The 15,303-nt window shown below is 46.5% G+C and overlaps 1 protein-coding gene across 5 annotated transcripts in view; it reads left to right on the forward strand.

Annotated features, from left to right (window-relative positions):
• BRPF3 (bromodomain and PHD finger containing 3) overlaps positions 1 to 15,303 on the forward strand; it is a 34,106-nt gene that overhangs the window by 12,257 nt on the left and 6,546 nt on the right. For 3 of the 5 annotated variants that reach the window (XM_086706695.1, XM_086706697.1, XM_086706696.1), the window contains exons 5-11: positions 810 to 938; positions 1,229 to 1,541; positions 2,272 to 2,574; positions 4,204 to 4,710; positions 7,549 to 7,642; positions 11,393 to 11,490; positions 14,397 to 14,494. In XM_086706695.1, coding sequence (XP_086562821.1) covers positions 810 to 938; positions 1,229 to 1,541; positions 2,272 to 2,574; positions 4,204 to 4,710; positions 7,549 to 7,642; positions 11,393 to 11,490; positions 14,397 to 14,494 — 1,542 coding nt within the window. The remainder of the gene's footprint in view (positions 1 to 809; positions 939 to 1,228; positions 1,542 to 2,271; positions 2,575 to 4,203; positions 4,711 to 7,548; positions 7,643 to 11,392; positions 11,491 to 14,396; positions 14,495 to 15,303) is intronic. The other 2 variants (XR_015251199.1, XM_086706698.1) reach the window with 2 other exon arrangements.

The following is a 15,303-nucleotide window of genomic DNA, read 5'->3' on the forward strand; positions in this document are numbered from 1 at the left end:
TTTAGCATTAGGGCATACATAGAAAATAACATTTGTGCAATGTACTACTGTCACTGTATATATGTGAGGCTTCTTGCTGCCTGAGGAGGTGAGCCTAGAGGCCTTAGTTATCCCAAGATGGCCTCAAGGCCAATGGGATCAATAGCTTAGCATACTAAGTGGGAATGCTGGCCCGAGTCACATTTTAAATCATCAGTGTGCTCTTTGGACTAAGACAAAGCTAGGTTCAAGTCCTGTCTCATTGGGTTAGTGACTCCTCATTATACTTCCAAATCTCAGATTCCAGATTTGTAAAATGAGGATAATAATTTCTCCCTCAGGATTATTGTGATGATTAATCAAAGTAACATAAGTAGAGAAGCAGTGTGGCATAGTAGTCAAGAGCACACACTGTGGAATGAGGCTGAGACTAAATCCCTATTCTGCTCATTACTGGCTATGTGGCCTTGGGCCGGTCAGTCTCTCTGTGCCTCCGTTTTCTCCATGTAAAACACCTCATCTGTACCTACCTGATATAGTTGTTAATGTTCCATAAAATGGTTAGAATGTTACTTGGCATTTAGGAAGGACTATGAAAGCGTTAACTGTTATTGTAAGTTTTGGTACGGTGCTCGATATGTAGGGAACATTCACACAGCAGTAGCTGTTGGTCATTATTTCTAGGCTGAAAGTTGGGTGATCTCTCCTCATATACCGGTCAGCTTAATATCCTGTGAAAATTTGTTGTACGTGATTGGTAAAAGTAATCAAGAAAAAGTTTGGTGCCTCTTCGCAGAGGGTGTCCTGATCTCTTTCCACCTTCTGCACAGGTCAAAGTCCAGCAGGCCGCGATGGAGCTGGAGCTTATGCCATTCAATGTTCTGCTGAGAACCACACTGGACTTGCTGCAGGAGAAGGATCCGGCACACATCTTTGCCGAACCTGTCAACCTGAGTGAGGCAAGTTCCCCCACCACTTCCTGAGCAGTGAGCCCCTCCTGGACTGGAAACAGGGTCTGAGTAGGATAGGAAGGGGTCAGGCCACAGGGTGTATGACACCTGGGGGTTTCTGGCAAAGCTAGTAGACTTGCCCATGGTGAGGAGTTAGCAGGCCAGGGTGGGCCGGGGCCCTGGGGCTCTGACTGTGCAGCGTGCCAAACCAGAAAATGGGGAGGCAAGAGTGCTGGTGAAGGGTGCACCTGTTTGGCTAGTAAATGGTTGTTGTAATTGTACAGGTTTTATATGTTTAGGTTCCAGATTACCTGGAATTCATATCCAAGCCAATGGATTTTTCTACCATGAGGCGGAAGCTGGAGTCCCACCTGTACCGCACCTTGGAGGAGTTTGAGGAGGACTTTAACCTTATAGTTACCAACTGCATGAAGTATAATGCTAAAGACACAATTTTCCACCGAGCAGCTGTCCGCCTGCGGGACCTGGGAGGGGCCATCCTGCGGCATGCCCGGCGGCAGGCAGAGAACATCGGCTATGACCCCGAGAGGGGCACCCACTTGCCTGAGTCACCCAAATTGGAGGACTTTTACCGCTTCTCCTGGGAAGACGGTGAGAAGCCTTGGATGGGTGGGGAGGAGAGGGACCAAGAGGAGGCACAGGGATGGAGCCCAGAGAGCCAGGGATCAGGGTGGGCCTTGGAGCTATTTAGGGTAGACACGAGGAGAGCTGAGGGTAGGCCCAGACTGGGATATTCCTGCTTGTGGCTTGCAATAGTTCTAGGAGCTAAAGTTTAACGAATTCACTATTTCTTGAATGGTAGGAAAAGGAATCAGGTACTGGCTGTCTGTTTGAAAACTTAAATCCTTACCAGGGGTCTTCCTCTTCTGGATGCCCTCTATACAGCGTCCAGAGCATGGGGCAGGGAGAGTGCAGTGCTAGTGTATGTCTGGCTCATTCAGAAGAGTGCAAGTAGAGGACCAGAAAAATGGAATTGCCTCTGAGCCCCACACTCTGCCTGCCCCTGCTCTCTGCTTCTCGATGGCAGTAGCCAGTCACTCAGGCCCAGGAGATTGCCAAGCTGCCTCGTGCCTACTCCACAGAGCCTGTAATCATGACTGTGAACAGCTTCCTGCAGATGTTTCCCAGATTCTGACCTTGTCCCTGTGGCTGCCCTCCGGGCAACGGTGTTACCAGGGCCAGGGCCCCACAGTGACGCTGCTGGAAGCCACTGGCCCAGGCATTCCAGGAGAATATTTTGCATCCAAAGGATTCAGCCCCTTCCCCTTGCCCTGGGCTGGGCAGATCCTTCAGCCCTTCTGTCCTCCCTTCTCCCTGGCAGTGGACAACATCCTCATCCCAGAGAACCGGGCCCACTTGTCCCCGGAGGTGCAGCTGAAGGAGCTGCTGGAGAAATTGGACCTGGTGAGCGCCATGCGGTCCAGCGGGGCCCGGACCCGTCGCGTCCGCCTGCTGCGCAGGGAGATCAATGCCCTTCGGCAGAAGCTGGCACAGCCACCGCCACCACAGCCACCATCACTGAACAAGACTGTGTCCAATGGGGAGCTGCCAGCAGGGCCCCAGGGGGATGTGGCTGTGCTGGAGCAGGCCCCACAGGAGGAGCCAGAAGATGATGGGGACAGAGGTGAGACAATCAGGGGCAGACAGGGGGTTGGAGGCCAAACTAAGGGAGTAAGGGTTAAGCTAAAATCTCAAGGATGGTGCAAGCATCCTTTCCTGAGTTTAGGTCATACCCTTGTGGGCAAGCAAAAATCCTTGGAGAGGTCATGCTTCCATGTATATCCAGGGATGATATTCAAAATATTTAATAATCAATAGAGACCAAAATTCATCAGAGTAGATGTTGGCTGTTGTATTGGAGTCGGTTCTGGGGACCACTGATGGGGATATTTAGTTGCTAGATTGTGGACAGGTTTGGGGAGTTTTAGAGGCTGGGGCCCAGCAGCTCTGTACTAACTAATAAAGAAGTATTACAGTATTTTGTACCTGATAATGGCTATATTGCACATATGAGTTAAATATTTGCTCATCTACCATCATGTAGATAGGCTTTTTTAGAGCAGGTTAGGTTGTGGTGTGGGAAGACAGAAAAGGAAGAAAGACCCTAAAGACGGTCTGGCTTCTTGAACTACCTCATGGCTTTGACCCCAGCTGGCCAAGTCTACAGGCCCATCCTAAGCAGAAAAGTCAGATTGCAAGAGACATCTGGGGAAGTGATTCTCAGAGACCCAGCCTTAAAACTGAGCTGCTTTCCATCCTCCCCACTTCGTTGGGGACAGAATTGTCTCCCTTAATACAGGTCCTCAGAGCTGAGCCTACAGCTTGGGGAGGGTCTGTCATCCACACAGTCTAGAAGGGTTCGGAGTTATCTCCAGAGGGTAGTTCTCTCCAGGGCCCAAACTGCAAGGAATGGCCCATTATATTTTAGGTTGGCTGAGAATAAGGACGTGGCTGGGAGGTCACATTTGGCAGTGACTTCCTGATTCCCTGTGTGGCAACCAGCATGCCACTTGTATCCCACTCCTGGGCTGTGGCCGTGCAGAGTCCTGCCCACTGACCGGCTACAACAGCTTCTTCCAGAGGGTTTCAAAACAAAATTCCCAGGCCTTACATCCCAGAGATTCAGATTAAGGAAGTCTGGGCTGTGGCTTGGGAATTCTAATTTTTAAAAGTTTCAAGATAGTAAGTGAACAGACATGTTTGGGAGCCACTGATTTAACTTACTTGCTCTCACTTTTTCACATTTATAAACTTACTCTTTCTGCTTGTCCTCCTTGCTTCACTTGGGTGATAGGAAACAGAACACATTGACAGAAGGGAAAACACTTGAGTCTAATGAGAGCTGTACACCTCTAATCTGTGAAGCTGAGACTTAACTGATTATTGATTAAGCCAGGTAGCTTTCAGCTTTCTCAGGTGTGGAGTAATGTTTTGTAATTCTCACTTCATCAGATTCACCTGGTAAAGCTTTTTTAAAAAATACCCCATCATTAGAGACTTAGTTTCAGTTGGTCTTGGATCGGACCTTGACGCTGAAATTTTTAAGAAACTTCCTAGATGATTCTCATACATAGGGTTTAGAATTACTAATGTAGATAAAACTTAATCCTACATTCTTTTTGTCTCAGATGGGAGACCTGGGATACATGTCAAGAACCAATGCCTTTGGTTCTTGCTTATCAGAGTCATTATCTGGCTTGTAGGGGCAGACCTTTTCTAAAATGTTCAAGCAGGTTCTCTTTTTCTCTAACAGATGACTCCATACTGCCTCCCCCACCAACCCTCGAGCCCACTGGGCCTGCACCTTCCCTGTCTGAGCAAGACTCCCCTCCGGATCCCCCTACTCTGAAACCCATTAATGATAGTAAGCCTCCAAGCCGATTCCTAAAGCCCAGAAAGGTGGAAGAAGATGAGCTCTTGGAAAAATCACCTCTGCAGATAGGGAGTGAGCCCCTGCAACGCCTGCTCAGTGACAATGGCATCAACAGAGTGTCTCTCATGCCCCCTGAGACCCCTGCTGGTGCCCCACTCAGTGGCGTGGGCCGCCGCACATCCGTCCTCTTCAAGAAGGCCAAAAATGGAGTTAAGCTACAGAGGAGCCCAGATAGGGCCCCAGAGAATGGTGAGGACCATGGTACAGTGGGCTCTCCTGCCTCTCCGGCCAGCATCGAGGATGAACGGCACTCCCGGAAGCGGCCAAGGAGCAGGAGCTGTAGTGAGAGCGAAGGGGAGAGGTCCCCCCAGCAGGAGGAGGAGACAGGTGACCACGCCTGTGACTTCTCTACTTCTCATCTGCTTTCCTGCTTTGCCTTGCCAGCCAGCACCTCCCCTAGTTGGCTGCCTCCCTAATGGTCCCTGTGGACGCCAGTAGAACCATTGAGGGATCCATAGCTTGTAGTTGTGCCTGGCACATGAGTAGTGGCCTGGAGAAGAGGCTTTGAGAAAGTAATTTGAGAGGGCCACATTGTGTCTGGGCTTTCTTTGGCCTTGAAGGGAATGCAAAGCTATATATGATAAAGTGGTTCCTGCCTTGACTTTAGTTCCTTCATTCATCAGATATTTAGGCACTGGGGGGAAAAAAGTCCTTGAACAGAAGACAAAAATCTCCCTTGTGGGGGAGAAAGACTAAAAACAAATGAGTGAATTGTACCTTGTATCAGAAGCTATGGAGAAAAATCTAGCAGGGAAGGGGAATAGGGGATACTGGGGTGGTATTAGAGAAGGTGGCCAGGGGAGACTCGGGGAGGGGACATTTGAGTAAAGATTTGAGGGAGTTGAAGGCATGAGCTATTTGGGTTTCTGGGGGAGAACACTTCAAAAAGATAAACTAGTAGGTGCACAGGCCCTGGTGGTGGGAACATGCCCGCATGCCTGGGGAATAGTGGGGAAACCAGTGTGGCTGGAGCAGAGTTAGCCAGGGCATGGTTAGAGATGAGGTTCCAGAGGTAGGTAATGGCGGCTGCCATACTAAAGGGTCCTTACTACACATCCAGCACAAGCTGGTCACAGGGGGTCATACAATGAGTCAGACTGAGTTCCAGCTCTGGAAGAATTCATGGTCCAGTGGGGAGCAAAGGTGCAGAGATGTTATGGTGCCAGACAGTATGTGATTATGTGTTAGGTGACAGCACTGCTGGAGGTGTTTAGCAACTAGGAGCTAGAGGAGTCAGGAAGGTTCCATGAAGGTGGTGCCTGAGCTGGCCCTGTGGGAAGAGATCAGAAAAGAAGGGAGTAGATGGAGCGAAGGCTCAGGCCTGGGTGTATGGAAGCAAGGACAGAATCCCTGTGAAGGACAGTTTGGAGAGGGGCTTCCTGAAGCATCGGGAGCCAAGGCTGGATGGGTGAGGTGAGCCTGCATATGCAGGGCTTCTTTTCTGGATGGTGTGGTTTAGTCTTAGTGAAATATGGGAGGTGAGCTTACTTGGTGGGGAGGGGCCTACTCTTGGCTTGTGCTCTTCATGTCCCTCTTTTGCCTTTTTATGTGGTGGTTTTGGGCTATTTGGCTAGCACATACTTCTCTCTTCCTTCCTAACACTTTGTTTCCAACGATACCTTCCCTTCCCGTTTGGCCCAAGCTTCTCCGTATTAAGGGAGTAGATTAGTTCATAGAATCGAGTCTGAGGCTTGGAGTTAGGCAGACCTGGGTTCATATCCCATCTTCTGACCACCTGTGTATCCTGGGGCAGATTAATTAACCTTTCAAGCTTGTTCCTTATTTCTAACATGGGACTAGTGATATCTATCTTGCAGGGCTCCAAGAATTGGAAATAGTCTGTATAAAGTACTTGGCATACAGCAGTCAATGGTGGCAGTTACTGTTGTCATTGTCTGCACTGTATCAGGACTAGCCAAACAACACTGAGAATGCTGTGCACTAAAAATGAAAAATCCCTCTAATAGGAAATAGGTCTGGATATCAGGCTCATCCAACCTAAAGAGGGCCCACTGCTTGGGGAACCTGCTAGAATCTGTTTGTCCCCCATCGCAGTGGCCTGGCACCCAGGAATATTTCTGTATGACCTTAGTGGAGTCTCACAAGAACAGGTATTGATCTTTGGCAGCTGAGGCACAGCTGGCTTCGTGATTTAAACGGAAGCCATAATGTTAGAGACAGAGCCAGGTTAGAGTCCAGATGTGTTGGCTCAGGCACCTGCTCTTACAGGTGGTGTAACTTGCCTCACAGTTTTTTGGCCAAGGTATCTGTGACTTAGATCTCAAGCGCTTGGCTCAGCTGCCAGACTTGTAGGACTCTGTCTGGATTGTGGTTAGGAACCAGATGATAGAGTTGAAGCCTCTACAGCCGATGAGCCTCCTCCTGTCCCTGGGATGACCAGTCTTCATTTGCTTCCATACGGCCGCCTTCTATAAACAGACTTCTCATTCATACTCAGTATTGTCCTCTATAAAGAAGAAGAAGATGCTATGTTCACAAAAGGAGAAGCAGAGGTTAAAGAGGAAAAAGGACCTGTATTTCAGAGCCTTGCTTAGAACCCAGGGAATTCTGTCTTCCCACCCCAGGAAGGTCCAGTCTGCTCTAGATCTGTTGAAGTCCCCCAGCTCTGACTAGCTCTGCTGGAGATCTCAGGGTGTGGCTGACACAGCCCTTCTCCTGTCCCAGCCTCCGCTGACACCATCCCAAAAGAATGAAGCTCACTGTTGCCAGCTGTGTGATGGATAGGGCGTGAGTGTTTATCTGAAGAGGCAAGGCGGGTGGGCTCCCCAAGAGGCAGAGGAGACTCCCTGATAATTGAGGCTTGAAATTAGAAGCAGAATTAGGGACTTGTGAGCCAGCCAGAGTGGGGAAGTCTTGGTATTTCATTTTGTAGCCAAATGACAGTAACTGGTGTGAGCTGTGTGCTGTGTTTTCCTTCAAGTTGAACCAGAAGGATGAGAAGGAAAATGCCGGGTCTACTTATTTCCCTAGCCAACATTTCCCCCAAACCTTTATCAGGGTCTTTCCACTGCCCGAGACCCATTTCCCATGCAGGAAGCAACAACCGTCCTTTCCACCCCTCCTCAGGTGGCCACCTCACACTGCAGCATGTGTCAGGGGAAGGGGGGTTTCTGCACTCAGGCTTACACTATGTGTCCTTGGCAGGCGTGACCAACGGATTTGGAAAACACACCGAAAGCGGGTCTGACTCAGAATGTAGTTTGGGTCTCAGTGGTGGACTGGCATTTGAAGCTTGCAGGTAAGAACAGTTGTTCCCAAAGCTTTGTTGGCAGCTCCTCCACCTGTCCCTGTATTCTCCATTCAGCCACAGATGGAGCCTCCTCCTGCTTATCTAAGGTTTTTCTTCCTCCACCCCTGCTGTTTCCTGAGGCCTCTGGTCAGTAACTCTGGTAGCTCCTAGGAAACAGTGTGACCCTTGACTCACAGGCCTGATCCGACTAGGAGGGGAGGAGTGATGCTGATGCTTTATAGGGTTTGTGAAGCCGAATTTGGCTCCAGAGGGCAGGGACAGCCAAATCTGTATCGCCCAGCGAAGTCAACATTTGAGCCAAGCCCCCACCCGCACCACTGGCCCACTCTGATAACCCAGTTACAGACATAGTTTTGCTCTTTGCCTTTTGGGGCATCATAGCAAAGGCCTCTGTAGAGGTGTGGTGTGGGAGTAAGAAATGGGCAGATAGGAAGTTCAGAATGGCCTTTTATTCAAAGGCCCTAGCTCTTCTACCCTCCTTGAGCTGGGAAAGGATGGGTTTCTTTTCCTGTTCTTTTACCAGAAGGGAGGATTTCTGAGACCAAAATGTTAAAGTTTCTTCCAAGTCGAGTTTATTGAATCCCTACTCTGTGTTAAGTGTACTCTGCAAGAAATCGGGGACTGCGGGACTCTTGGAAATGGGAGACCCTCAGTGCCACAGAGGAGAAACAAGTTGTCCTGAAGGCTAATTACTGGCCCCCCACATGGCTACTGAATGGATCCTCAGTTCCAAGTAGGGGAGGAAAGGTCCCAGGGCAGCAGTGTTTGAAGTGCTTCCAAGGCAGGTTGAGCATTATGTTCTGTCAGGTACTCACTCTACCTGGGCTCCTGGGTGGTGGGTACGGGAGGCCCTTTACTGTGGCATAGCCCAGCTTTCCATGGTTGCTTTGAGATTTTCCTCCCATCAAGCCTCAGAATTGCCTTAGCTGTCTTCCTCCATGGTTTCTAGAGATATAGGGGGAATGAATGGGAAAAACATAGTTACTAGGCATAGAGGAGGCAGAGCTTTTGGAATCCTACAAAATGGTTTCACCCTGGTCCTGGGTGGGAATTCTTAACTCCTTTCAAAGGTAATGGTGCCTGGAAACCCAGTTCATTGGGGTGGGGAAGGAGTGGGGTTATCAAACTGTCCCCTCCTAGCCCTTGACTAAAGGTGGAAGGTGTGTTGGGCTTTTCACGCCACGAAGGACAGTCTTCCCAGCCATGAACCACAAGAAGAAAGCCAGACTAGGCTCTGGTCAGCCTGCTGGTCAGACTGTGTGTTTGCCTTTCTGCAGAACTCCAGTCTGTGCCGCCGATTTGTCTGGAGCCCTGCTCAGTGTGGAAACAATGCCCTTGGAAGGCATTTCCTTTTTAACTCAGTGGACCTCAGTGGAATTTCAGGGTTTAAAACAGGAGATTCAGGACTGCAACTGCAGGATTTTTTTTCTTTTTCTTTCTTTCCTCCCCCTGCCCCACTGTGGTGGTAAGTACATAAAGGAAGATTTTACTTACTAATTAGACTAGAATCCTCTACTCCTAGAATCAGAAAGAGCCTTGAAGGAACCTGTGGTCACTAATCCCATTCCCCTCCCCACCTGTCCCTGGGTTTATCTTTCCTGATGATTTTCTGAGGAAATTGGAGCTGCTTCCTCTTTCTATGGGTCATGCTTTTGGTTATTAATAATTGAGCACCTACTTCAAGCCAGACATTGTTCTAAGTACTGATAAAGGTATGTGTTCTCATGGAGCTTATCTTCTAGAAGGGGGAGATGAGTGTTAAACCAGTAAACAGAATAATTATAGATTGGGTTGTCTGCTTTGGTCTGTGTAATGTGGAAAGAGGACTGAAACACAGGCCATATCAAGTCACGTGTGCTTTTTCTATGAAACAGGAATACATGGACCTAGTTTTGGTGTTGCCTCTTATTTTACTAAGCTCATCTGTCTCAGAGCTCATCATTTGATGGTATAACATTAGTAGTTTATAATATTTAAAGTGAGGCATTAAAATTTACTGCTCTTCATATAATATTTGCCACATAACTATCATCTGCCATTTATTGAGTAGTTGGTATGTGCTGTACTGAGTGTTTTCTGTGTATCAATCTATTAAATCCTCACAGCAGCCTCAGAGAAGGTAGGTAACTTGCTCAACATCATGGAACTCATGAATAGAAGAGACAGGTTCCAGGGGCGCCTGGGTGGCTCAGTAGGTTAAGCGTCAGACTTTCGATGTCAGCTCAGGTCATGATCCCGCGTTTCATGAGATTGAGCCCCACATTGGGCTCTGCACTGACAGCACAGAGCCTGCTTGAGATTCTCTCTCTCCCTCTTCCCCTCCCCTGCTTGCTCTGTGTGCATATGTGTCTCTTTCTCTCTCAAAATAAATAAATAAACATTAACATAAACAAACAGATAAGAGCCAGGTTCTGAACCCAGGTAGTCTGGCTCCAGAGTTTCTCTTTTAAACACTTTGTTGTGCCCTCTTCTGTTATATTTAAAGATGTCTCCCCAGCTCCAGAATAATGAACTTCGAGAGGCCTCAGAGTCTCTAAGCACAGTGACAGATTTTTATAGGATGAGTGGGAACTGAATCCTAAATGTAAACTGGGTGTTAATTTTTTTTTTTCCCCAAACAGGTCCTAATTTTGAATAGCAGAAAAAAAAAACTACCAATCTGCCAGTTACTGAAGGATTATGATTCATTGTGTTCTGTTTGTACAAGTTTTTCTGAATAAGACTGATAAAGTCCGTATGATTTAGGAGAACAGGAGTACCCTACTCCCCAACCAGTCCTAACACCAACCTCCTCTTATCCCACGAGGGGTTTCTTAAGCATTGCAGAAGAGCATGCATACTCTTCTGCAGATTGTTTCCCCACCTTTTAAGCATTTTTTTCTTTAGTGGAAAAATTATATAGCAATGATATTTTTTAAAGTTTGGATGGGAAAAGGCCCTAGCCACTTCATTCTTGCCCAGAGGCTCCCAACTATGGTTGTACATTAGAATTGCTTCGGGAGCTGTTTAAAACTACAGATCCTTGGGTGGGTTCCAGTTATACCATTACTCTGGTATTAATTACCATCCTCATTTTTGCTTTATTACCTTTCTAGTCTTTGTCAAATATATCTATATATTGTTTTACCTCTTTGTAGTAACCACATGGAAAAAACTTGTTCTGCTTGTTCATTAAAAAAAAAAAAAAAAAGTCCATCTCTAAGAAAAATTTCATACACAAAGTGGAAGTGAGAAGTGGATTTTTTTTTTAATTAAAAAGTGTCTTTTCTAATTAAGGAGTAAGACGTGTCCTTTATAGACAATTTGGGAAAGAGGCAAATTTTTGTACCTCAAAAGTAAATTGGTTTCTAAAGAAGCCGTAGAAACCACAGGGTAAAAAATTCTGATCCATGTGAGATGGGCCCTCCTCATGGCTAGGCTGCTTAGACCCTGGAAGGATTGACAAGTGCCTGGAGTGACCTTTCATCTGGATGAAGTCCAAAGTCCCTGGGCAGGGAGGCAGGCGTCTCTTTCCGGAGTCCCTCCACCTGCATGAAATGGTCTCTCAAAGCCTCATGGGAATTTTGTGGTCAGAAGGGTGTCATGGGTTAGTGTGAGTTGTTAGGGGAAGGTGAGAAACCATTCTTGTTGAACGGTTTTTGCAGCTCCACTCATCTCAGAGATAGGAGAGCAGGAGTGGGTATGTTAGTCATTGAAATGGCTCATTTCGCCCCCTCTGCCTTCTTGCTCTATATGCAGTGGTCTGACGCCCCCCAAACGCAGCCGTGGGAAGCCAGCCCTATCTCGTGTACCCTTCCTGGAAGGTGTAAATGGAGATTCTGACTACAGCAGCTCAGGTGAGGAGTGGTGTACAGGTGAATCTGGGGGGCCCAGGCCTTCCAAAGAACCAGCTCTGTGGGCTGCAGCCAAACCCTTAATTCTTCCAAACTCTCAGGCATTGGGCAAGGAGATGCCCCCTGCTCACAGGTCATTCATACTCTTTTTTTTTTTTTTAAGTTCATCTTAAATTTGAATAGTAATATATGCCCATGATAACAAAAATCAAAAAGGCACAGAAGGGTACATAATGAAAAGCCAGGGTCCCCTCCTTAGAACAACCACTGTTAGCAGTTTCTTTTGTGTCTCTCTATTTGTAATTTATATACATAAAAGCCAAAACTTGTGTATATTTAAGAGCATAGGTAGAGAAGCCTAATACACACGTATTCTCCTAAACCATGCCTTTTTTCAATTAATATATCTTGGAGCTCCTTCCGTGCTTTTTATTGACTGCCTAATGTGCCATTATCTAGGAGTGCCAGCCTACTACAGATGGACATGTAGACTGTTTTCATGTATTTGTTATAACCAATGTTGCAGTGAGCAACCTTGTACAAAGATCTTTTGTAGCCCTGGAGAGCATACACTTCTATAGAGAAGCAGAGCTGCTAAACTTGAAGGGAGTGTGTATTTGTCATTTCCATGGGTCTTGCCAGTCTGCCCTTGTTGGAGTAATCAGTGATAGCCTCTATCACTGAATCTCACACCTTGCCGTGTAGGTTCATGTGATCCAGTGCTTTCAGCCCTGTCCTCATGAGACATTCTACTCTAGCCGACCCAAACAGGGAAGTACATGGGTCTTGTCTCTTTGGACCAAGGGATTCAAGAACAGGACAAGGCAGGGCCAAAGGAGAGGGCTGGTTGGTGCACAGGTGGAGTGGGTACAGGGTGGGCTGTTCTCCGAGTGCATCTCTGCAGCCCTCCTGTGGGAGCTGTGCACCCTGGATGCCCGGTCTTCGAAGCTCCCATCTAACACAGGCGTCAGGGCTTCTTTCCCCACTTTCCTTTTCCCAACTGCTTTATTTTCCCTTAGCATCAGTTTCTTTCTCACATGTGTGTTGATGGATGCATGCCTGCGTGTTTCATTGTTGTCTGACTGTTGGCGCCCAGAAAGCAGGGCTCCTATCTACATGAAAGTGTACAGCATCTAGTGCAAAACTGGCAGTGGATTGGCACAAACATTGGAATTCTGGTAGTGACATTTTACTCTTATTTTTAAAAAGCACATACTTATAAAATGATGCCAAGGGAAACTTAAAAATTTCGACCTTCTACTATTCCATCATCACCTTAACACAATTGTCTTCATTTCTCTGTGTTGCCTTCTGTTTATTTCAGGCACGTTTTTAACAAAATGTTAATCCAGAACACACGCTTTTTCGTTTTCTGCATTTTTCAATGTTATCTCATAGTTTTTTTTGTGTTGACACAATCTTGATTTAACTCATATTATTGGAACAATATGTCTTCCAGTCGATGCATTACAATTTACTTAACTTTTTTATTGTTAGATTTTTGGTGATTTCCAACTTTTAATATTATACATAATGTAGTAAATGCATATTTTTGTTAAAAATCCTTTTATTTGTTTTTAAAGTTATTTTTCTTAGAATAATTCCCAGGGAAGGAATTTACTGAAGCAGATGATTCATACTTTTTTTTTTTTTTAATGGCTCTTGAGACATGCCACCAAATTATGTTCTTGAGGATTAGACTGGTCTGCCATTCCTTCCAACAGTGTATGATTGCACCAGTTTCCCCACAGCCAGCCTCTTCAGTATTGGATTTTATCTCTTGGTTATTATTGCTATTGACTCAATGGGTAAAAACAAAACAAAAAAAACCTCATTATTAGTAGTAGTTTTTTTTTTGTTTTGTTTTGTTTTTTTTAATAAATGAGGATAGTAGTATTTCCTTAGTAACACAATTTCCACTATGCAGGATTTGGACCCTTTTCCCTGGTTGAGTGTGGTCACCTTGGGCTTCCGGTTTATAGGCGTGGGAAGGGGGAAGGGAGGTTCCTTTCTGCTCAGGAGCATTTGTGAAGTGTACCCATCCACATATGCTAGTGCATTGTGTGCGAACAAAGTAAGCTGGAGAGATGCGGTGCCTGCTTTAGGCAGGACACCCAGTGTCAGGTTCTGAGAAAAGCAGTCACGTGAAGGGCTTGCAGACCTGCTTGGCTCTGCTGCGTGCCGTGCACCCAGGTGACCTGGATGGCCAGATGTGGCCCTGTCAGAAAAGAACTCATTTAGCAAGTGGTTTTACTGGGATGTCTGTCCCAGGCATCTTTTTCCATGAAGCCTCTATCATGAGGCCCACCACTTAGGCCCAGAGAGCAGTTTGTGGCTTTGCCAAGCTGGGTTATTGTTGTCCTTCCTGGGATCCTGGTGATAAAAGCAGTCCTAGTTTTCTAGGGAACACCATTCTAGTGTTCTAGTCCAGGGGTCGGCAAACTAACATATTAGCTTGTTTTTGTAGGGCTTGCAAGCTAAAAATGGTTTCTACTTACAAATGATTGAAAAGAAAATCAAAAGAATGATATTTTGTAACACATGAAAATTACATGAAATTCAAATTTCAGCATCTAAAAGTAAAATTTTATGGGGACACAGCTATACTCATTCCTCTATAGAGTACCTGTGGCAGCTTTCATGCTGCAACAATAGAGTTGAGTAGTTGCAACAGAGACCATATGGACTGCAAAACCTAAAATAGTTACTGTTTGGCCCTTTACAGAATGAGTTTGCCGACCCCTGATCTAGTCTAAGAACTAAGGAAAGGGCAGGAAAGGGGAAGGGTGGAGGGGATGTTGCTGACTCATTCTTGGGTTGCCCCAGACAAATGGAGGCCACAGGCAGGCCTCCTGGGCACCATTCCAAGTCCCCTTTGGGTGCTGTCTCCTCCCCTCCCCAACCCCCAGGCAGAAGCCTCCTGATGCCCTTTGAAGACCGCGGAGACCTGGAGCCCCTGGAGCTGGTGTGGGCCAAGTGCCGAGGCTATCCCTCCTACCCCGCCTTGGTGAGTCTGCCCCAGACACCACCCTCCTCCCTCCCCTGGGCTGTTCTGGCCCCTATCTTGCCTCAGGAGCTTATCTGATTGGATCAAGCCAGCAGAGGGGTGGGAATCAGGGTGCTTTTAGCTGCAGAGGGGAGGGAGGTTTTAGCCCAGCCTGGGTGGGTCAAACCATCAAGGTCTTCAGCTCAGAGCACTTAAAATAGGGTAAAAGTGTGAAGACAGGGACTAGGGCTCATAGGGATTTAATAGCATTTATTCATTTGCTTATGCATAGAAGTAGTATGCTCATTGTAGAGAATTTTTAAAGCTGCTTATAATGCTTAAGTGTTGTATTAGACATTTGTCTTGCTAAATTCTTGAAATACTGAGGAAGATGTGGTTTTTCTCATTTTGTGGGGAAGAAAAATGAGGATCTATCTGTTCCCTGTGGCCATCTAGCTATTAAATGCCAGGGTTGGAATTTGAGCCCAAGGCTCAAAATGTGTGATGTCAAAGCCTGTGTTCTGAGCCACCAAGTTCAAAATCACCCATGGTCTCATCTATTCAGAGATTACCTCTTGGTGTATATAGGCACTCTTTTTTTTTTAACGCATAAGTACGAGCCCATACTCTGTGTAACCTCCCTTTCACGTAACAGCATACCATGAACATGCATGTCTTGTGCCATTAAACATTCTTCATCAACATTACTTTAATGACTGCATTGTCCTCAGTTGTATGCATGTACCTTATTTTAACCATTCCCTACTTGGTCATTCAGATCGTTTTGAATTTTTCACTATGATTAATAGCTGGCAATAAACATCACTGTA

The sequence above is a fragment of the Puma concolor genome, chromosome B2, assembly GCF_028749965.1.
Source record: "Puma concolor isolate L17-30 chromosome B2, mPumCon1.1.hap2, whole genome shotgun sequence".
NCBI classification, from domain to species: Eukaryota; Metazoa; Chordata; class Mammalia; order Carnivora; family Felidae; genus Puma; species Puma concolor.